The sequence below is a fragment of the Mustelus asterias genome, unplaced genomic scaffold (genome assembly GCF_964213995.1).
Source record: "Mustelus asterias unplaced genomic scaffold, sMusAst1.hap1.1 HAP1_SCAFFOLD_1602, whole genome shotgun sequence".
Taxonomy (NCBI): Eukaryota; Metazoa; Chordata; class Chondrichthyes; order Carcharhiniformes; family Triakidae; genus Mustelus; species Mustelus asterias.
This window is the reverse complement of record NW_027591547.1, coordinates 33,602-55,879: the sequence shown is the minus strand read 5'-3', so window position 1 is coordinate 55,879 and position 22,278 is coordinate 33,602. Positions and strand designations below refer to the sequence as shown.

Here is a 22,278-nt window from a genome sequence, read left to right as displayed (position 1 = left end):
CAAAGTCACGCAGCCCTCCGAGAGAAAAATATATCTCCTCTCTCATCAGAACAGATGCAGGATCAGAAGGCAAAGTGGGCATTTGGGGGAAATAAGCTTAGAGTGCTTTGAGAATAGAGAGGGGGGGAATGGTACTGACTGGATTGATGTCGGAATGAATTCAATGGGCTGAATGGCCTCCATCTGAGCTGAATGACATGTCACCCTGTTATAGGAAAGACATTAATAAACTGGAAAGAGCGCAGAGAAGATTTCCGAGGATGTTGCCAGGACCATTGGGTCTGAGTTATAGTGAGAGATTGGCCAGGCTAGGACTTTATCCCTTGGAACGTAGGAGAATGAGGGGAGACCTTATTGAGGTGTATAAGATAATCAGGGGCATGGACAGGGTGAACGCACAGAGTCTTTTCCCCAGGGAAGGGGAATTGAAAACTAGACGGCGTAGAATCATAGAATCCCTCCAGTGCAGAAGGAGGCCATTCAGCGCATCAAGTCTGCACTGACCACAATCCCACCCAAGCCCTATCCCCACAACCCTATGCACTTACCCTAGCTAGTCCTCCCTGACACTCAGGGGCAATTTAGCATGGCCAATCCACCTAACCCGCACGTCTTTCGGACTGTGGGAGGAAACCGGAGTACCCGGAGGAAACCCACGCAGACACGGGGAGAATGTGCAGACTCCACACTGACCCGGGAATCGAACCTGGGTCCCTGGTGCTGTGAGGCAGCAGTGCTAACCACTGTGCCACCGTGCCGCCCCTTAGGTTAAAGGTGAGAAGGGAAAGGGGACTGAGGGGCAACTTCTTCACGCAGAGGGTGGTGCGTGTATGGAATGAGCTGCCAGAGAAAGTGGTTGAGGCAGCTACAATGGCAACATTTAAAAAGCATTTGGATAAGAACATGGAGGGAGAAGGATAGAGGGATGTGGGCCAAATGCGGGCTAACTGGGACTAGCTGGGAGAGCGCCAGGGTCAGCATGGACCGGTGGGGCCGAAGGGTCTGTTTCTGTGCTGTGTTGCTCTCTGGTTCTATGGGTGGGATTTTCCCATCTCTGGGGAACTGTAGCGGGCGGGACATGACCATGCAAAGGTTCATTCACCTCGGGTGGGATTTTCTGGCTTCGGGGTGAGTGCGGTGGAAACTCCCGCCCCTATGACTCTCTGAAGAATAAGGAGTCAACAAGAAACTAATACTCTTAATAATGTGTAGATATGTGTTAAACGTAACAATTTATTGTCGCCATCCCCTGTTTCGGGTGCCTTGCCTGAAGAGGATCATGGAGTTAAAGTCATCGAGTCATAGAGGTTTACAGCATGGAAACAGGCCCTTCGGCCCAACCTGTCCATGCTGCCCTTTTTTTGAACCACCAAGCTAGTCCCAATTGCCCACGTTTGGTCCATATCTCTCTATACCCATCTTACCCATGTAACTGTCTAAACGCTTTTTAAAAGACAAAATTGTACCCGCCTCTACTACTGCCTCTGGCAGCTCGTTCCAGACACTCACCACCCTCTGTGTGAAAAAATTGCCTTTCTGGACCCGTTTGTATCTCTCCCCTCTCACCTTAAACCTATGCCCTCTAGTTTTAGACTCCTCTCCCTTTGGGAAAAGATGTTGACTATCTCGCTGATCTATGCCCCTCATTATTTTATAGACCTCCATAAGATCACCCCTCAGCCTCCTATGCTCCAGGGGAAAAAGTCCCAGTCTATCCAGTCTCTCCTTGTAACGCAAACCATCAAGTCCCGGTAGCATCCTAGTAAATCTTTTCTGCACTCCTACAGTGCAGAAGGAGACCATTCGGCCCATCGAGTCTGCACTGACCACAATCCCACCCAGGCCCTATCCCCGTAACCCCATGCATTTACTTTAGCTAGTCCTCCTGAGACTAAGGGACAATTTAGCATGGCCGATCCACCTAAACCACACACCTTTGGACTGTGGGAGGAAACCCACGCAGACACGGGGAGAATGTGCAGACTCCACGCAGACAGTGACACAAACCGGGAATCGAACCCGGGTCCCTGGCGCTGTGAGGCAGCGGTGCTAACCACTGTGCCACCGTGCCGTCCCTAGTTTAATAATATTCTTTCTATACAGTTCCATGTTGTAATGCTTGGCAAGTGGGTTTGCCATTGCCATAGTAAGGGGGGCCACCTTCTCTCCCCATTTGAACCCGGGCTGCCCCGTGCTTTGTGAACCACTGGCAAGGAAGCTTCTGCCTTCCGTGAAGGTCTTGTTTCTCTAAATAGTTTGTGCCCCAGTTAGCTCTTTATAATGGTTGCAACAGTAAAGCAGTTGGGAGTGGGGTGATTCTAAGTTCAGCGTCGTTGTAAGCACTTTTTATCAAATCGCAAGGGGAAAGGTTATCTCAACATTTAAAGTATAGGGAATGTAGGAATAAGCTACTCGGTCACCATTTAATTCGATCGTCACCATTCTATCCTCATAATATATACCCTCAGTGTGTCAAAGCTTTGACAAAGGGTCACCTGGACTTGAAACGTCAGCTCTTTTCTCTCCTCACAGATGCTGCCAGACCTGCTGAGATTTTCCAGCATTTTCCCTTTTGGTTTCAGATTCCAGCGTCCGCGGTAATTTGCTTTTTTCCCCCATCCAGCTTGGTGTGCCTCCTGCTCTGCCCAAGACGGCAAGTAAACTACAAAGGGTCGTGAATGTAGCCCAATCCATCACTCAAACCAGCCTCCCATCCATTGACTCTGTCTACACTTCCCGCTGCCACGGAAAAGCAGCCAGCATAATCAAGGACTCCACGCAAACCAGACATTCTCTCTTCCACCTTCTTCCGTTGGGAAAAAGATACAAAGGTCTGAGATCACGTATCAAGTGACTCAAGAACAGCTCCTTCCCTGCTGCCGTCAGACTTTTGAATGGACCTACCTCGCACTAAGTTCTTTCTCTACACCCTAGCTATGACTGTAACACTACATTCTGCACCCTCTCCATGTACGGTGTACTAGTTTGTATAGCGCGCAAGAAACAATACTTTTCACTGTATACTAATACATTTGACAATAATAAATCAGATCAAATCAATAGTTACAGTTTGCTGACCTGAAAGTGACCCATTTATTCCAACTCTGTTTACTGTTAGTTCACCAATTAACCATCTATGCAAATTGCAATGACCTCAGCGGGGCCCATGAGGTTGGCCTCTTTGAGTATGAGCTCCCTGATTGAGGTAATGCTTGCTTGCCCAATCAGGGAGTCTCGCCAGAGTATATAAGGAGGGCCAGGGCCACTGACACTCCAGATTCTGACTCTGTACCTGAAGCACTCTGAGGATTGGAGATACGTTTGTAAATAAAGGGAATTTGGTGAAGGGACAGTGGCCTTTGAGGAGTTATTTCACAAACATGTCACGCCCTAACACCATTAACTCTTACCTTCTACAGTACCCTCTTATGTTGCTCCTTCATCGAATGTCTTTTGGAAATCCCAAATACACCACATCTACTGGTTCCCCTTTAGTCATCCTGTTTATTACATCCTCAGAGAACGCGAATAAGGGGCCTCTCACAAGAACATAAGAACTAGGAGCAGGAGTAGGCCATCTGGTCCCTCGAGCCCGCTCCGCCATTCAATAAGATCATGGCTGATCTTTTCGTGGACTCCACTTACCCGCCCGCTCACCATAACCCTTAATTCCTTTACTGTTCAAAAATCTATCTATCCTTGCTTTAAAAACATTCAATGAGGTAGCCTCAACTGCTTCACTGGGCAGGGAATTCCACAGATTCACAACCCTTTGTGTGAAGAAGTTCCTCCTCACCTCAGTCCTAAATCTGTTGCCCCTTATTTTGAGGCCATGCCGCCTAGTTCTGATTTCATTGGAAACACCCTTCCTGCTTCTATCTTATCATAATCTTATATGTTTCTATAAGATCCCCCCCCTCATTCTTCTGAATTCCAATGAGTAGTGTCCCAGTCTACTCAGTCTCTCCTCATAAGCCAACCCTCAACTCCGGAATCAACCTAGTGAATCTCCTCTGCACCCCCTCCAGTGCCAGTATATCCTTTCTCAAGTAAGGAGACCAAAACTGTACACAGTACTCCAGGTGTGGCCTCACCAGCACCTTATACAGCTGCAACATAACCTCGCTGTTTTTAAACTCCATCCCTCCAGCAATGAAGGACAAAATTCCATTTGCCGCCTTAATTACCTGCTGCACCTGCATACCAACTCCTTGAGATTCCTGCACAAGGACACCCAGGTCCCTCTGCACAGCAGCATGCTGCAATTTTTCACCATTTAAATAATAGTCCATTTTGCTGCCAAAATGGATGACCTCACATTTACCAACATTGTACTCCATCTGCCAGACCCTCGCCCACTCACTTAGGCTATCTGACTCATTGACTATTTATTAACGTCACAAGTAGGTTTACATTAACACTGCAATGAAGTTACTGTGTGAATCCCCAAGTCGTCACACTCCTGTTCGGGTGACACTGAGGGAGAATTTAGCACCTAACCAGCATGTCTTTCGGACTGTGGGAGGAAACCGGAGCCCCCGGAGGAAACCCACGCAGACACAGGGAGAATGTGCAAACTCCACACAGACAGTGACCCGAGTCGGGAATCGAACCCGGCTCCCCGGCGCTGTGAGGCAGCAGTGCTAACCACTGTGCCACCGTGCCGCTCTATATCCCTTTGCAGAGGTTCGGTGTCCTCTGCACACTTTGCTCTGCCGCTCGTCTTCGTGCCATCTGCGAATTGGTCAGACTACACTCGGTCCCCAACTCCAAGTCACCTGTGTAAATTGCAAACAATTGCGGTCCCAACACCGATCCCTGAGGCATGCCACTAGTCACTGATCGCCAACCAGGGGAAATAAAAATGAAATTCGGGAAACAGTGAAGCCAAATATCTCAGGACAAGGGAGAACAAATGATCGCAGATTGCAGATTTTGGTATCAGAACTTGGAACTCGTTTTTATTGCAATCGGCTGGACTTGAATGAATCTCCTGCATTTGGACTTACCCAAGGGTCAGACTGATTACGTTAACACATGTTGTGAAAATGATAACATGATAAAGCACGCTGCCATTCCACGGAGCTGTATTATATATTTGCTCTCTTCCAATGCTTAAACCTCTGCAGTAAACACCACTGCCGTTCATCACGCTTAAAGCAGCATCATGCATCACAGTCTCAAAAGATTATTACAAGTTAGCCACTGATTCCCTCGCTTGGCTCGACAGTTCTGTGGCTCCTCGGCAACTTACAGTTCTAGGAACACCAAATCGTTGCCCCATTTCTACTGGCCCTTTTGTGTGGGGGGGGTGGGGGGAGGTAAGAGGGGTGCGGGGTTGAAAATCTTACCTCACTGTCCTGTCTCCTTAACTTTACACTCATCAGTATGATGGAGATATAGGCCGGAATTTTACCGGCCCACCCGCCACAGGAATTGAAGCGGGCAAGGGGCGGACGGTGGGAAGGTCCGTTGATCTCGGGTGGGATATTTTGGCTTCGGGATGAGCGAGGTTGCAAAATCCGGCCCATAAAGTTTATTTATTAGTGTCACGAATGGGCTGACATTAACACCAGAATGAAGTTTCTGTGAAAATCCCCTAGTCGTCACACTCCAGCAACGGGTACACCGAGGGAGAATTTACCATGGCCAATCCTCCTAACCTGCACATCTTTGGACACAAAGGGGCAATTTAGCATGGCCAATCCATCTAACCTGCACATCTTTGGACACTAAGGGGCAATTTAGCATGGCCAATCCATCTAACCCGCACATCTTTGGACACAAAGGGGCAATTTAGCATGGCCAATCCACCTAACCTGCGCATCTTTGGACACAAAGGGGCAATTTAACATGGCCAATCCACCGAACCTCTCCATCTTTGGACACTAAGGGACAATTTAGCATGGCCAACCCACCTAACCTACACATCTTTGGACACTAAGGGACAATTTAGCATGGCCAATCCATCTGACCTGCACATCTTTGGACACAAAGGGGCAATTTAACATGGCCAATCCACCTAACCTCTCCATCTTTGGACACTAAGGGACAATTTAGCATGGCCAATCCACCTAACCAGGATGTCTTTCAGACTGTGGGAGGAAACCGGAGAACCTGCAAGAAACCCATGTAGACACGGGGGAGAACGTGCAGACTCCGCACAGACAGTGACCCAAGCCGGGAATCGAGCCCGGGTCCCTGGCGCTGTGAGGCAGCAGTGCTAACCCACTGTGCCAACATGTTGCCAGTGCTTAACATCTGCAACCAAAAAAAGGAAAGTCTTGTGTTGCCAACATCTGAGAGGGAAAACAAGCAAGCTGAAGCAGGACTTGTGGTCAGAAATGGCATTGTCGATAGGGAGATGCTTTGTGGTTCCCATCAGACAAGATGGGAGATCAAATGGGGAGGTGAGGGATGGCTTGCTGGGGCAGTTGGGTTGAAGGGCATGGACAATTCTCAGCCTCTGTCCTGGTTGTTAATCTGTGACATGGGATTTCTGAGGCTTTGTATACTTTAAAGTAAAGTTAAAGTTTATTTATTAGTAACAAGTAGGCTTACATTAACACTGCAATGAAGTTACTGTGAAAATCCCCCAGTCGCCACACTCTGGTGCCTGTCCGGGTTACACTGAGGGAGAATTTAGCATCTAACCAGCACGTCTTTCAGACTGTGGGAGGAAACTGGAGCATCCGGAGGAAACCCACGCAAACACAGGGAGAATGTGCAAACTCCATACAGACAGTGACCCAAGCTGGGAATCGAACCCGGGTCCCTGGCGTTGTGAGGTAGCAGTGCCAATCACTGTGCCACCGTGCCGCCCCACGCAGCATGGGGGGGGGGGGGGGTGAGGGGGAAAGGTGTCAATAAATGAAATTGTGGCAAAACAAACCAAAGGGTTTGACCAGGTAACTTACACGCGACAATTGGATGGCATGCTGTGTCATTTGGCATCTCGCGATCTGGACATAGCCACTCCCAATAAGCCTTTGAACAAGGTTATCCTCTCCCGACATTGTGCAACTCTCTTGAGAAGCTATTATTCAAGTGAATCTTTGTGCTTTTCAGTGGGGAAGATGTCAATGGTGGTGTGTGTGGGGGTGGGGGGAGTGTGGAGGGCAGGGGTTAGGGTAGCTCTTTCATTTTACCCACCTTGAGACATCTTCTATATTGAAGGCATGTTGCTATTGTGATTGTGCTAACCTCGTCCTAAATAAAGAGAGTGAGAGAGGACTTCCTCAAATGTGGAACAGTTCCTGCTTCTCTATTCAGCAATCCTTATTTTGCACATAAAATTCATCTTGCAAATACTGTCTGGAAGAAAATAATAACAAGGATTCTGATGCAGTTGCAAATAACTCTCAGTGATAGGAACATAGAAACCTAGAAGCAGGAGGAGGCGATTCGGCCCTTCGAGCCTGCTCCACCATTCATCACGATCATGGCTGATCATCAAATTCAATATCCTGATACTCCCCCCTTCCCCCCCGCTCATATCCCTCGATCCCTTTAGCCCCAAGAGCGAAATCTAATTTCTTCTTGAAATCACACAATGTTTTGGCCTCAACTACTTTCTGTGGGAGTGAATTCCACACATTCACCACCCTCTGGGTGAAGAAATTTCTCCTCACCTCAGTTCTAAAAGGTTTACCCCTTATCCTCAAACTATCATAGAATCCCTTCAGTGCAGAAGGAGGCCATTCGTCCCATTGAGTCTGCACCGACCACAATCCCACCCAGGCCCTATCCCCATAACACCATTCATTTACTCTAGTTAGTCCTCCCTGACATTAAGGGGCAATTTAGATGGCCAATCCACCTGACCTACATACCTTTGGACATTAAGGGGCAATTTAGCATGGCCAATCCACCTAACTTGGATATCTCACTGTCTGTGTGGAGTTTGCACATTCTCCTCGTGTCTGCGTGGGTTTCCTCCGGGTGCTCCGGTTTCCTCCCACAGTCCAAAGATGTGCGGGTTAGGTTGATTGGCCAGGTTAAAAATTGCCCCTTAGAGTCCTGAGATGCGTAGGTTAGAGGGTAAAATATGTGGGGGTAGGGCCTGGGTGGGATTGTGGTCGGTGCAGACTCGATGGGCCGAATGGCCTCCTTCTGCACTGTAGGGATTCTATGATTCTATGATCTTTGGACACTAAGGGGCAATTTAGCATGGCCAATCCCCCTAACCTGCACATCTTTGGACACTAAGGGGCAATTTAGCATGGCCAGTCCACTTTACCCACACATCTTTGGACTGTGGGAGGAAACCGGAGCACCCGGAGGAAACCCCACGCAGACACGGGGAGAGTGTGCAGACTCTCAGGTGGTGACCTGAGCCGGGAATCGAACCCGGGTCCCTGGCGCTGTGAGGCAGCAGTGCTAACCACTGTGCCACCGTGCCGCCCTATGACCCCTAGTTCTGGACTCCCCCCACCATCGGGAACATTCTTTCTGAATCCACCCCGTCTAACCCTGTTAGAATTTTATAAGTTTCAATGAGGTCTCACTGAGAGTGTGAAATTATACATTGGATTGTTTAGTTACAAATAAAATACATTCAAGAATAACTATCAATCATTGGTTACATTGGAAAGGTTGTATCTAGTGTTTCTCCGAGTGCTGCGTTGTAATAATCCTGACTGTCTCCTGTAAGCTGTGTAAAGATGATGTCTAGAAACTTTACTCTAATTTTCTCCCCTTGGGGGTGAGGGGTTTGGAAATGGGAAGAGTCAGCCAGTCGGATGATTTGAAAAAGGGACTAAGTCTTGCTGGGCTTCTTTCCTGGTTTCTCCTCATCCCGAGGTTTCTCCTTCTTTTTTGAGGCCGCTGTGGCTTTCCCTCCCGTGCTTTTCCTGAAGTCGGCAGCGGAGAAGGACCTTGTCTCAGACAGGATGGAGGAGGAGTAGGAGTAGGTGGAGTTCAGGAACGCAGAGGTGCCGCCATCGATAGTGTTCAGCCGCGTCTCCTCCCCCTCCAACAGTTTCCTGCAACAGAAAATATCAGGTTTACAATCCATCTGGTACAAATCCACTCAGATCTCTCTCTGCATGTTCTGACTCTACTTCAGGGCAAAATCTACTCTAACAAACATGAACACCCAAAATAGAAGGCCATTCAGCCCCTCGAGTCTGCTCCTGTTATATATTTCAGTGGTTGCAGATTGCTTTAAGAGCAGAATACACGATGTAATCGCAATATCATTAGGGTGTTGCACTGTGTGAGTTTCAGTTTGTACTCTGTACAGGCCAGAACTCCAAGAATAAATCTGTTGTCCTTTGAATCGACATGCGCAAACCACATCCTTTTATTTTGTTTAATCACTGGTGGCACAGTGGCACAGTGGGTTAGCACTGCTGCCTCACAGCGCCAGGGACCCGGGTTCGATTCCAGCCTTGGGTGACTGTGTCTGTGTTGAGTTAGCACGTTGTCTGCGTGGGTTTCCTCCGGGTGCTCCGGTTTCCTCCCACAGCCCTGGTTTGGTGGATTGGCCATGCTCAATTGCCCCTTAGTGTCCAAAGATGTGTAGGTTAGGGGAATTGGCCATGCTAAATTGCCCCTTAGTGTCCTAAGATGTGTAGGTTAGATGGATTGGCCATGCTAAATTGCATCTTAGTGTTCAAAGATATGCGGGTTAGGTAGATTGGCCATGCTAAATTGCCCCTTAGTGTCCAAAGATGTAGGTTAGGGGGATTGGCCATGCTAAATTGCCCCTTAGTGTCCCAAGATGTGTAGGTTATGTGGATTGGCCATGCTAAATTGTCCCTTAGTGTCCCAAGATGTGTAGGTTAGGGGGATTGGCCATGCTAAATTGCCCCTTAGTGTCCAAAGTTGTGCAGGTTAGGTGGATTGGCCATGTTAAATTGCCCCTTAGTGTCCAAAGATGTGCAGGTTAGGTAGATTGGCAATGCTAAATTGCCCCTTAGTGTCCAAAGATGTGTAGGTTAGGGGGATTGGCCATGCTAAATTGCCCCTTAGTGTCCCAAGATGTGTAGGTTATGTGGATTGGCCATGCTAAATTGTCCCTTAGTGCCCCAAGATGTGTAGGTTAGGGGGATTGGCCATGCTAAATTGCCCCTTAGTGTCCAAAGATGTGCAGATTAGGTGGATTGGCCATGTTAACTTGCCCCTTAGTGTCCAAAGATGTGCAGGTTAGGTGGATTGGCCGTGCTAAATTGCCCCTTAGTGTCCAAAGTTGTGCCGGTTAGGCGGATTGGCCATGATAAATTGTCCTTTAGTGTCCAAAGATGTGCAGGTTAGGTGGATTGGCCATGCTAAATTGCCCCTTAGTATCCAAAGATGTGTATGTTAGGTGGATTGGCCATGCTAAATTGCCCCTTAGTGTCCAAAGATGTACAGGTTAGGTGAATTGGCCATGCTAAATTGTCCCTTAGTGTCCAAAGATGTGTAGGTTAGGTGGATTGGCCATGCTAAATTGCCCCTTAGTGTCCAAAGTTGTGCGGGTTAGGTGAATTGGCCATGGTAAATTGCCCCTTAGTGTCCAAAAATGTGTAGGTTAGGTGGATTGGCCATGCTAAATTGCCCCCTAGTGTCAAAAGATGTGCAGGTTAGTGGGATTAGCCATGCTAAATTGCCCCCTAGTGTCAAAAGACGTGTAGGTTAGTGGGATTAGCAGGGTAAAGATGTGGGGTTATGGGGTTGGGATTGGGTAAGATGCTCTGTCAGAGAGTTGGTGCAGACTCAATGGGCTGAATGGCCTGTCTGTATTGTCGGGATTCTATGATAAACTTTAAAAAATAATATTAAATAAAAAATTTAAAAATAAAATAGAAGATAGACTTTTTAGAATAAGTAGAAAACACCTGTCAGAGTAAGAAGTTTAAAACAAACTCGATCATCAGTCTATCAATAGCTGTGCTGATACATACTGCATTATTCCAATAAACATTGTTAAAATCAGGCCCTACTCACCAGCTTTAGCTGGTCAAATTTGGTGGGCCGCACTGTGGCACAGTGGTTAGCACTGCTGCCTCACAGTACCAGGGGCCTGGGTTCGATTCCCGGCTTGGGTCACTGTCTGTGTGGAGTCTGCACGTTCTCCCCCGTGTCTGTGTGGGTTTCCTCCAGGTGCTCCGGTTTCCTCCCACACTCCAAAGATGTGCGGGTTAGTTGGATTGGCCGTGCTAAATTGCCCCTTCGTGTCCAAAGATGTGCAGGTTAGATGGATTGGCCATGCTAAATTGCTCCTTAGTGTCCAAAGATGCGTAGGTTAGGTGGATTGGCCATGCTAAATTGTCCCTTAGTGTCCAAAGATGTGTAGGTTAGGTGGATTGGCCATGCTAAATTGTCCCTTAGTGTCCAAAGATGTGTAGGTTAGGTGGATTGGCCATGCTAAATTGCCCCTTAGTGTCCAAAGATGTGTAGGTTAGGGGGATTGGCCATGCTAAATTGCCCCTTAGTGTCCAAAGATCTACAGGTTAGGTGAATTGGCCATGCTAAATTGTCCCTTAGTGTCCAAAGATGTGTAGGTTAGGTGGATTGGCCATGCTAAATTGCCCCTTAGTGTCCAAAGTTGTGCGGGTTAGGTGGATTGGCCATGCTAAATTGCTCCTTAGTGTCCAAAGATGTGCAGGTTAGGTGGATTGGCCATGCTAAATTGTCCCTTAGTGTCCAAAGATGTGCAGGTTAGGTGGATTGGCCATGGTAAATTGTCCCTTAGTGTCCAAAGATGTGTAGGTTAGGTGGATTGGCCATGCTAAATTGCCCCTTAGTGTCCAAAGTTGTGCGGGTTAGGTGGATTGGCCATGGTAAATTGTCCCTTAGTGTTCAAAGATGTGCAGGTTCGTTGGATTGGCCGTGCTAAATTGCCTCTTTCCTTGTCAAATTACTCCTTCCAAAGTGTATCACCTCTCACTTTTCAGGGTTAAATTCCATCTGCCACTTATCCGCCCATTTAACCATTCTGTCTATATCTCCCTGTAACCAAGACACTCAACCTCACTGTTAGCCACCTGGCCAATCTTTGTGTCATCGGCAAACCGACTGATCCTACCCCCACATAGTCATCTATGTCATTTATATAAATGACGAACAATAGGAGGCCCAGCACGGATCCCTGTGGTACGTCACTGGCCTCCAGTCACTAAAGCAGCCTTCTGTCATTTAGGGTCAAGTTATGTGATTTCAAGAAGAAATTAGATTTCGCTCTTGGGGCTAAAGGGATCGACGGATATGGGGGGAAGGGGAAAGGATCAGGATATTGAATTTGATGATCAGCCATGATCATAGTGAATGGTGGAGCAGGCTCAAAGGGCCGAATGGCCTCCTCCTGCTTCTAGTTTCTATGCTTCACCCGGAGGGAACCCACGCAGACACGGGGAGAACACGCAGTCTCCGCACAAACAGTGACCCAAGCCGGGAATCGAACCCAGGTCCCTGTGAGGCAGCAGTGCTAACCACTGTGCCACCATGTTGCCCATTAACACTGCAATGAAGTTACTGTGAAAATCCCCGAGTCGCCACACTCCTGTTCGGGTTACACTGAGGGAGAATTTAGCACCCTAACCAGCACGTCTTTCAGACTGTGGGAGGAAACCGGAGCACCCGGAGGAAACCCACGCAGACACGGGGGAGAATGTACAGACTCCGCACAGACAGTGACCCAAGCCGGGAATCGAACCCGGGACCCCGGCGCTGTGAGGCAGCAGTGCTAACCCCACTGTGCCACCCGGTGCCATCCGAAATCAAATCGAATCAAATGAGTAGAGGTGAACCTGTATGCAGCGATTTCTATATCCAGCGCCATCTTGACATTGAGCAGGTCCTGATACTCTCTCAGGTGTCGAGACATTTCATTCTTGGTGGACCCCAGGGCACTCTCGAGCTGGTTAATGGTTTCCTGTGGAGGTCAAAGGTGGCAAAGTTAGGCCGGTGGCTTTGAACTTGCATGCTGGATAATGTGCACCCGTCATAACGGACTGGAAAACAATCGCGCGGAATATCGCCTGCGTGCTAAGCGCAAAGCTTGGCCGCAGGGGCCAGGTGAGGCACATCGATTCAAAATGGGAGGAGGCCTCGAGTGCACCTCAGGTTTAGTGAAGGAATGGGTAAGAAGGGGCCTGAATTTATTACCTCCCATCGCGCTGACTCACCTCAACGGTACATCGAATAAGGTTGTTAAATTTAATTTATTAATCACAAGTTAGGTTTACATTAACACTGCAATGAAGTTACTGTGAAAATCCCCTAGTCGCCACACTCCTGTTCGGTGACACTGAGGAAGAATTTAGCACCTAACCAGCACGTCTTTAGGTCTGTGGGAGGAAACCGGAGCACCCGGAGGAAACCCACGCAGTCATGGGGAGAATGTGCACACTCCACACAGTGACCCAAGCCGGGAAGCGAACCCTGGTCCCTGGCGCTGCGAGGCAGCAGTGCCAACCTCTGTGCTGCCGTGTCTCATTAGTCTAGCTTTCAGGGATGAATCTGAGGCAACAGGCGAATATTGGGCTTCTCCTAGCAGGACAGAGTGCCGAGTATGGAAGTACATCCGTGTTCCGGAGTCCCTGCCACGTTTCCCCACTTGAGACATCTGTGCCAGCTGTGGAAAGGACTGCCACTCCTGGATTTGGTGGCACAGTGGTTATTACTGCTGCCTCACAGCGCCGGGGACCTGGGTTCAATTCCCGGCTTGGGTCACTGTCTGTGCGGAGTCTGCATGTTCTCCCTGTGTCTGCGTGGGTTTCCTCCGGGTGCTCCGGTTTCCTCCCACACTCTAAAGATGTGTACGTTAGCTGGTTCAGAAATGCTAAATTGCCCCTTAGTGTCCAAAGATGTGCAGGTTAGGTGGATTGGCCATGCTAAATTGTCCCTTAGTGTCCAAAGATGTATAGGTTAGGTGGATTGGCCATGCTAAATTGTCCCTTAGTATCCAAAGATGTGCAGGTTATGTGGATTTGCCATGCTAAATTGCCCCTTAGTGTCCAAAGATGTGCAGGTTAGGTGGATTGGCCATGCCAAATTGTCCCTTAGTGTCCAAAGATGTATAGGTTAGGTGGATTGGCCATGCTAAATTGTCCCTTAGTATCCAAAGATGTGCAGGTTATGTGGATTTGCCATGCTAAATTGCCCCTTAGTGTCCAAAGATGTGCAGGTTAGGTGGATTGGCCATGCCAAATTGTCCCTTAGTGTCCAAAGATGTATAGGTTAGGTGGATTGGCCATGCTAAATTGTCCCTTAGTATCCAAAGATGTGCAGGTTATGTGGATTTGCCATGCTAAATCGCCCCTTATTGTCCAAAGATGTATAGGTTAGGTGTATTGGCCATGCTAAAATGCCCCTTAGTGTCCAAAGGTGTGCAGTTTAGGTGGATTGGCCATGCTAAATTGTCCCTTAGTATCCAAAGATGTGCAGGTTAGGTGGACTGGCCATGCTAAATTGCCTCTTATTGTTCAAAGATGTGTAGGTTAGGTGTATTGGCCATACTAAATTGCCCTTAGTGTCCAAAGGTGTGTAGGTTAGGTGGATTGGCCATGCTACGTTGCTCCTTAGTGTCCAAAGATGCGCAGGTTTGGTAGATTGGCCATGCTAAATTGCCCCTTCGTGTCCAAAGATGTGTAGGTTAGGTGGATTGGCCATGCTAAATTGCCCCTTCATGTCCAAAGATGTGTAGGTTAGGTGGATTGGCCATACTAAATTGCCCTTAGTGTCCAAAGGTGTGTGGGTTAGGTGTATTGGCCATACTAAATTGCCCTTAGTGTCCAAAGATGTGCAGGTTAGGGGGATTGGCCATGCTAAATTGCCCCTTAGTGTCCAAAGATGTGTAGGTTAGGTGGATTGGCCGTGCTAAATTGCCCCTTAGTGTCCAAAGATGTGTAGGTTAGGTGGATTGGCCATGCTAAATTGCCCCTTAGTGTCCAACGATGTGTAGGTTAGGTGGATTGGCCATGCTAACTTGCCCCTTAGTGTCCAAAGATGTGTAGGTTAGGGGGATTGGCCGTGCTAAATTGCCCCTTAGTGTCCAAAGATGTGTAGGTTAGGTGTATTGGCCGTGCTAAATTGCCCCTTAGTGTCCAAAGATGTGTAGGTTAGGTGGATTGGCCATGCTAAATTGCCCCTTAGTGTCCAAAGATGTGTAGGTTAGGGGGATTGGCCATGCTAAATTGCCCCTTAGTGTCCAAAGATGTGCAGGTTAGGGGGATTGGCCATGCTAAATTGCCCCTTAGTGTCCAAAGATGTGCAGGTTAGGTGGATTGGCCATGCTAAATTGCCCCTTAGTGTCCAAAGATGTGTAGGTTAGGGGGATTGGCCATGCTAAATTGCCCCTTAGTGTCCAAAGATGTGCGGGTGAGGTGGATTGGCCATGGTAAATTGCCCCTTAGTGTCCAAAGATGTGCAGGTTAGGGGGATTGGCCATGCTAAATTGCCCCTTAGTGTCCAAAGATGTGCAGGTTAGGGGGATTGGCCATGCTAAATTGCCCCTTAGTGTCCAAAGATGTGTAGGTTAGGTGGATTGGCCGTGCTAAATTGCCCCTTAGTGTCCAAAGATGTGTAGGTTAGGTGGATTGGCCATGCTAAATTGCCCCTTAGTGTCCAACGATGTGTAGGTTAGGTGGATTGGCCATGCTAACTTGCCCCTTAGTGTCCAAAGATGTGGAGGTTAGGGGGATTGGCCGTGCTAAATTGCCCCTTAGTGTCCAAAGATGTGTAGGTTAGGTGTATTGGCCGTGCTAAATTGCCCCTTAGTGTCCAAAGATGTGTAGGTTAGGTGGATTGGCCATGCTAAATTGCCCCTTAGTGTCCAAAGATGTGTAGGTTAGGGGGATTGGCCATGCTAAATTGCCCTTTCGTGTCCAAAGATGTGTAGGTTAGCTGGATTGGCCATGGTAAATGCATGGGGTTATAGGGGTAGTTGCTGGGTGAGATGCTCTGCCAGCGATCTCACTGGTCCTGTGCACCAGTTCAGTCGAGTAGACTCATTCCCCACACGTGTTGGCTGGTTTCCCTATTTTCCTCCCACCCAGTGATTACCTGCAGGTTGCCGGTCTCCGTGCTGTGCCTGTCTTCCATCTCCTGCAGCTGCCTCTCCAGGGATTCGTTGGTGCTTTTGGCAGCCTCGATCTCGATGTTCTGCATCTGTAATTGGCGGCGATACTCGGACATCTCCTCCCTGGCCGCCCGGGCCTCCTCGCTTCCCCGTGCCGCACTCTCGGATAAATCGGCAAATTTGGATTTGTACCACTCTTCCGCCGTCTGCTGGTTCTTGGACGCGATGGCTTCGTACTGGGACCGGACCTCCTTCAGAGCGGTGGACAGATCCGGCTTGCTGAAATCCATCTCCACGGTTACCTTGCCAAAGAAAATTCCAACAAAAATCTATTAGAAACATGAAAGATAGCAGGAGGAGGCCATTCGGCCCTTCGAGCCTGCTCCGCCATTCATCACCATCATGGCTGATCGTCCAACTCAATAGCCTAATCCTACTTTCTCCCCATAACCTTTGATCCCATTTGCCCCCAAGTGCTATGTCCAGCCGCCTCTTCGAATCCTACAGTGCAGAAGGAGGCCATTCGGCCCATCGAGTTTGCACCGACCACAATCCCACCCAGTCCCTTTCCGCATAACCTCATACATTTACCCTCTGACACTAAGGGGCAATTTAGCATGGCCAATTCACTGAACCCGCACATCTTTGGACTGAGGGAGGAAACCCACGCAGACACGGGGAGAATGTGCAGACTCCGCACAGTGACGCAAGCCAGGAATCGAACCCTGATCCCTGGCACTCTGAGGTGGCAGTGTGCTAACCACTGAGCCACGATGCGACCCCTTGAATGCACGCAATGTTTTGGAATCAACTACTTCCTTAGCAGGGATAGGGGATTGGTTAACTAACAGAAAGCAAAGAGTGGGGGTAAATGGGTATTTTTCGGGTTGGCGATCAGTGACTAGTGGTGTACCTCAGGGATCAGTGTTGGGACCGCAATTGTTTATGATTTACATAGATGATTTGGAGTTGGGGACCAAGTGTAGTGTGTCAAAATTCACAGATGACACTAAGATGAGCGGCAGAGCAAAGTGTACAGAGGACACTGAAATTCTGGCACGGTGGCACAGTGGGTTAGCACTGCTGCCTCACAGCACCAGGGACCCGGGTTCGATTCCCGGCCTTGGTTCACTGACTGTATTGAGTCTACATGATTTGATTTATTATTGTCACATGTATTAGTATACAGTGAAAAGTATTGTTTCTTGTGCACTATACAGACAAAGCATACCATTCATAGAGAAGGAAACGCGAGAGTGCAGAATGTAGTGTTACAATCATAGCTAGGGTGTAGAGAAAGATCTCCCCATGTCTGCGTGGGTTTCCTCCGGGTGCTCCGGTTTCCTCCCACAGTCCGAAAGACGTGCTGGTTAGGTGCTAAATTCTCCCTCAGTGTGACCCGAACAGGAGTGTGGCGACTAGGGGGATTTTCACAGTAACTTCATTGCAGTGTTAATGTAAGCCTACTTGTGATACTAATAAATAGTCAATGAGTCAGATAGTCTAAGTGAGTGGGCGAGGGTCTGGCAGATGGAGTACAATGTTGGTAAATGTGAGGTCATCCATTTTGGTCGGAATAACAGCAAAATGGACCAATATTTAAATGGTAAAAAATTGCAGCGTGCTGCTGTGCAGAGGGACCTGGGTGTCCTTGTGCAGGAATCTCAAGGGGTTGGTTTGCAGGTGCAGCAGGTAATTAAGAAGGCAAATGGAATTTTGTCCTTCATTGCTAGAGGGATGGAGTTTAAAAACAGCGAGGTTATGTGGCAGCTGTATAAGGTGCTGGTGAGGCCACACCTGGAGTACTGTGTACAGTTTTGGTCTCCTGACTTGAGAAAGGATATACTGGCACTGGAGGGGGTGCAGAGGAGATTCACTGGGTTGATTCCGGAGTTGAGAGGGTTGGCTTATGAGGAGAGACTGAGTAGACTGGGGCTATACTCATTGGAATTCAGAAGAATGAGCATCTTGATGAATAATTATCAGATAATTTTTACTGTTTGTTGTCCTTGTGAATTATATCACATTGCGGCAATCAATACTTAATAGGATTAAAATCAGTGACAGGTATGCTCGTTAACTCCAAAGATTCTGTACCCCTTATCAAGCACAATTTTATGTGGCAAAGTCATTCTGGATCGGTAAAAAATACTGGAGGAGAAATATGAAAAATTGCACATTTGTCATAAAGGAAGAGACAGCAAGTGAAGGGAGGTATTCAGCTCGCTGCCGCTGCTTCAGCATCCAGCTACCCCGCTGTGATTCATTTCAAAATGACAGAGTCTTTATAAATCAGAAACAGAGAACCGCAGAGTTACCGCATTCCCCTCGCACTGTGCAGAGAGCTCAGGGAAACGGGGCAGAGATACACATCTGTCTCCCGGCAGAATTAACTCAATATGAACTCACATTTTGGGGACCATGTTAATATTTGATTGGTTGAAAGCCACACACACTCTCACACACATTCACACACACTCACTCACTCACACTCACACACTCACATTCATACTCACACACACACACACACACACACACATTCACACTCACACACACACATAAAACACTCACTCACACACTCACACACACACTCACACTCACTCACACTCATTCTCTCACACACACACTCACACACACACTCACTCTTACACACACACACACACACTCTCTCACACACACACACACACACACTCACACACACACACTCACACACACTCTCTCACACACACTCACACACTCACATTCATACTCACACACACACACACACACACACATTCACACTCACACACACACTCTCACACACATTCACACACACTCACTCACTCACACTCACACACTCACATTCATACTCACACACACACACACACACACACACATTCACACACACTCACTCACTCACACTCACACACTCACATTCATACTCACACACACACACACACACACATTCACACTCACACACACACATAAAACACTCACTCACACACTCACACACACACTCACACACTCACACTCACTCACACTCACTCTCTCACACACACACTCACACACACACTCACTCTTACACACACACACACACTCTCTCTCACACACACACACACACACACTCACACACACACACACACACTCACACACACTCTCTCACACACTCTCTCACACACTCTCTCACACACACACTCACACACTCACACACACTCTCTCACACACACACACACACACACACACTCACTCACACACATTCACACACACACACACGCTCACACTCACTCTCACATACACTCACTCACACTCACTCACACACACACACTCACACACACTCAGACACACACTCTCTCACACACTCACACTCACTCACACACACTCTCACACACACACACATACACACACACATACACACTCACACACACACATGCAAGCACGTATTTAATATAATTTATAATGTGTACATATATATATGCACATTTAATATATATTTTATAAATTATATATATATTTCTGTACCCCTCTGTGATATAAAAATGCACATTATATTATTTTTATTATTAATTCATGGGACATGGGCATCACTGGCTGGGCCAGCATTTATTGCCCATCCCTAGTTGCCCCGAGGGTAGTTGAGAGTCAGCCACATTGCTGTGGCTCTGGAGTCACATGTAGGCCAGACCGGGTAAGGACGGCAGATTTCCTTCCCTAAAGTGAACCAGATGGGTTTTTCCGACAATGGTTTCATGGTCATCAGTAGATTCTTAATTCCAGATATTTTTTATTGAATTCAAATTCCACCATCTGCCGTGGCGAGATTCGAACCTGGGGCATTACCCTGGGTCGCTGGCTGAGTGACAATATATACAGACATTTCATTGCATGCAGTATATAAGTACTGATACATGCACGATATACACACACATTCCATATGCACACATTATATATGGACACAGATATAAATGTGCACTATACGCATGCACTATATGCACACATTTCGGATATATGGACATTAGGTATACACATGTAGATGTGAGACCTCTGTACACTGATCTACATAGTAAAGTAAAGTAACTTTTATTTATTAGTCACAATTTAAGGCTTACATTAACGCTGCAATGAAGTTACTGTGAAAATCCCCCAGTCGTCACACTCCGGCGCCTGTTCGGGTTACACTGAGGGAGAATTTAGCACCTAACCAGCACGTCTTTCGGACTGTGGGAGGAAACCGGAGCACCCGGAGGAAACCCACGCAGACACGGGGAGAACGTGCAGACTCCGCACAGACAGTGACCCAAGCTGGGAATCGAACCCAGGTCCCTGGCCCTGTGAGGCAGCCGTGCTAACCACTGTGCCACCGTGCCACCCTTACTCATTGTATATATTGCCCATGTATACATTGACACAGCCTTACCTGGGATGCCTGCAGTGCAGCCTGCAGTTCAGCCAGCTCCTCCTGGTGAATCTTCCTCAGGAAGGTGATCTGGTCCAGCAGGGAATCGACCGTCCTCTCCTGCTGCAGCTTGGCCATCCTGGCCTGCTGAACCTCCTCCCGATATCTCAGCAGGGTGCCCTGGGCCTCCTGGCGCTTGTTCGCCTCCTGCTGGTGGCCGTGGCGGAGCTGCTGCAGACAGATGACCAGCTGCTGGCAGTCCAGCTGCAGACGCCGCTTGTCGTGGGTCAGCCCCTCCAGGCGGGAGCGTAGGTCGCGGATCTCCTGGCCGTACAGCTGGCTCAGGCGACAGGGCTCCGTCTGCTGCTGCTGCCTCAGCAAGACCACCTCCGCCTCCAGCGCCCGCTTCTGCTGCTCCAGCAACCTCACCTTGTCCATGTAGCCCACCAGCCGGTCGTTCAGCCCCTGGAGCTGCTCCTTCTCGTTGGTCCTGATGATCTTGAACTCGTTGTTGATGGCGCTGCACTGGGACAGGTCGTAGCTGTCCCAACAGGGGGAGGGGCTGCCCCTCTTGAGGGAGGATAGAGGGTTTCCTCTGGGAGCAGAGAGCCTACCCCCAGAGCTCAGGCGAGCTCCCAAGCCCAGTGGGGTGTCCCCCAAGACCTTTCGGTAAGAACCGTGATAGCATTCGGTTGCATAACTCATCGCTGCTGCTGCTAATTGTGGCAACTGCTACAGGTATTGTGGTCGTTATTCCAATTGCTACAGTTATTGTGACTGTTATTCCAATTGCTACAGGTATTGAGACTTTTATTCTAATTGCTACAGTTACTGCAACTGTTATTCCAATTGCTACAGGTATTGCGACTGTTATTCCAATTGCTACAGGTATTGAGACTGTTATTCCAATTGCTACAGTTATTATGACTGTTATTCCAATTGCTACAGTTGTTCCAATTGCTTGTTATTGCAATTGTTTGCTGTTCCGATTGCCACACTTACTGGTCCTGCTGCAATTGCCACAGATATCGCTGCAGTTATTGCTGTTGCTGTCCTTGGCTTCTCCTGCTGCTCTGGTTCTGCTGCTCTGCAAAGCCTGCCCCCTATCCCTCCCCCTTCTTATATCCCACACGCCTGGGATACACGGCCAATCTGCAGCCTCGAACACACCCCCCCCTCCTTCCCTCTCCTCCGAATTCCCTCTCCAAAAACCTCTCTGTAAGCTTCCCAGCCGACTGAAGAACAGCTTCTTCCCTGCTGCCGTCAAGGCTTTTGAATGGACCTACCTCGCATTAAGCTGATCTTTCTCTGCACCCTGGCTGTGACTGTGACACCGCATTCTGCACCCTCTCCTTTCCTTCTCCATGAACGGTATGCTTTGTCTCATAATTCCCTGCCTGAATTTTCCAAGTAATGCCCAGTGCAGGATGGTCCCGAGGAATGGCTGGGATAACGTGTGTGAAAGTGTACAAATGGCCAGATGTTGAAGAGTTAAACGCAGCAGCCTCAGTTGGAGCAGGAGCTGCGACAGATTCAAGCCATGACGTGTCCTGTTGTTTCACCATGTTAAGTTGGGGCATCACCGAGTGTTGACGGCATTGAATTGAAATTAATATCAGACAAACTCAGCTTGCAATCTGCTTTCCGGCTGTAAACACTTTGGCGATACAGCGAGTGTGAGAGTCACAAGACAGAGACAGATTAGAAGCTGTTTTACAGTTTTATTTATTAGTGTCACAAGTAAGGCTCACATTAACACTGCAGTGAAGTGACTGTGAAAATCCCCTAGTCGCCACATTCCTGTTTGGGTTACACTGAGGGAGAATTTAGCACCTAACCTGCACATCTTTGGACACTAAGGGACAATTTAGCATGGCCAATCCACCTAACCTACACATCTTTG

At 48.3% G+C, this 22,278-nt stretch overlaps 1 protein-coding gene across 1 annotated transcript; it reads right to left on the bottom strand.

Moving 5' to 3' along the window:
- Positions 1-8,516: 8,516 nt before the first annotated feature.
- Positions 8,517-21,567, bottom strand: LOC144488485 (low molecular weight neuronal intermediate filament-like). The gene is made up of 4 exons (XM_078206543.1): positions 20,397-21,567; positions 15,988-16,305; positions 12,732-12,856; positions 8,517-8,984 (listed from the first exon to the last, which is right to left on the bottom strand). The coding sequence occupies exons 1-4, from the start codon at positions 21,078-21,080 to the stop codon at positions 8,759-8,761; spliced, it is 1,353 nt and encodes a 450-aa protein (XP_078062669.1). The 5' UTR covers positions 21,081-21,567; the 3' UTR covers positions 8,517-8,758.
- Positions 21,568-22,278: the final 711 nt, after the last annotated feature.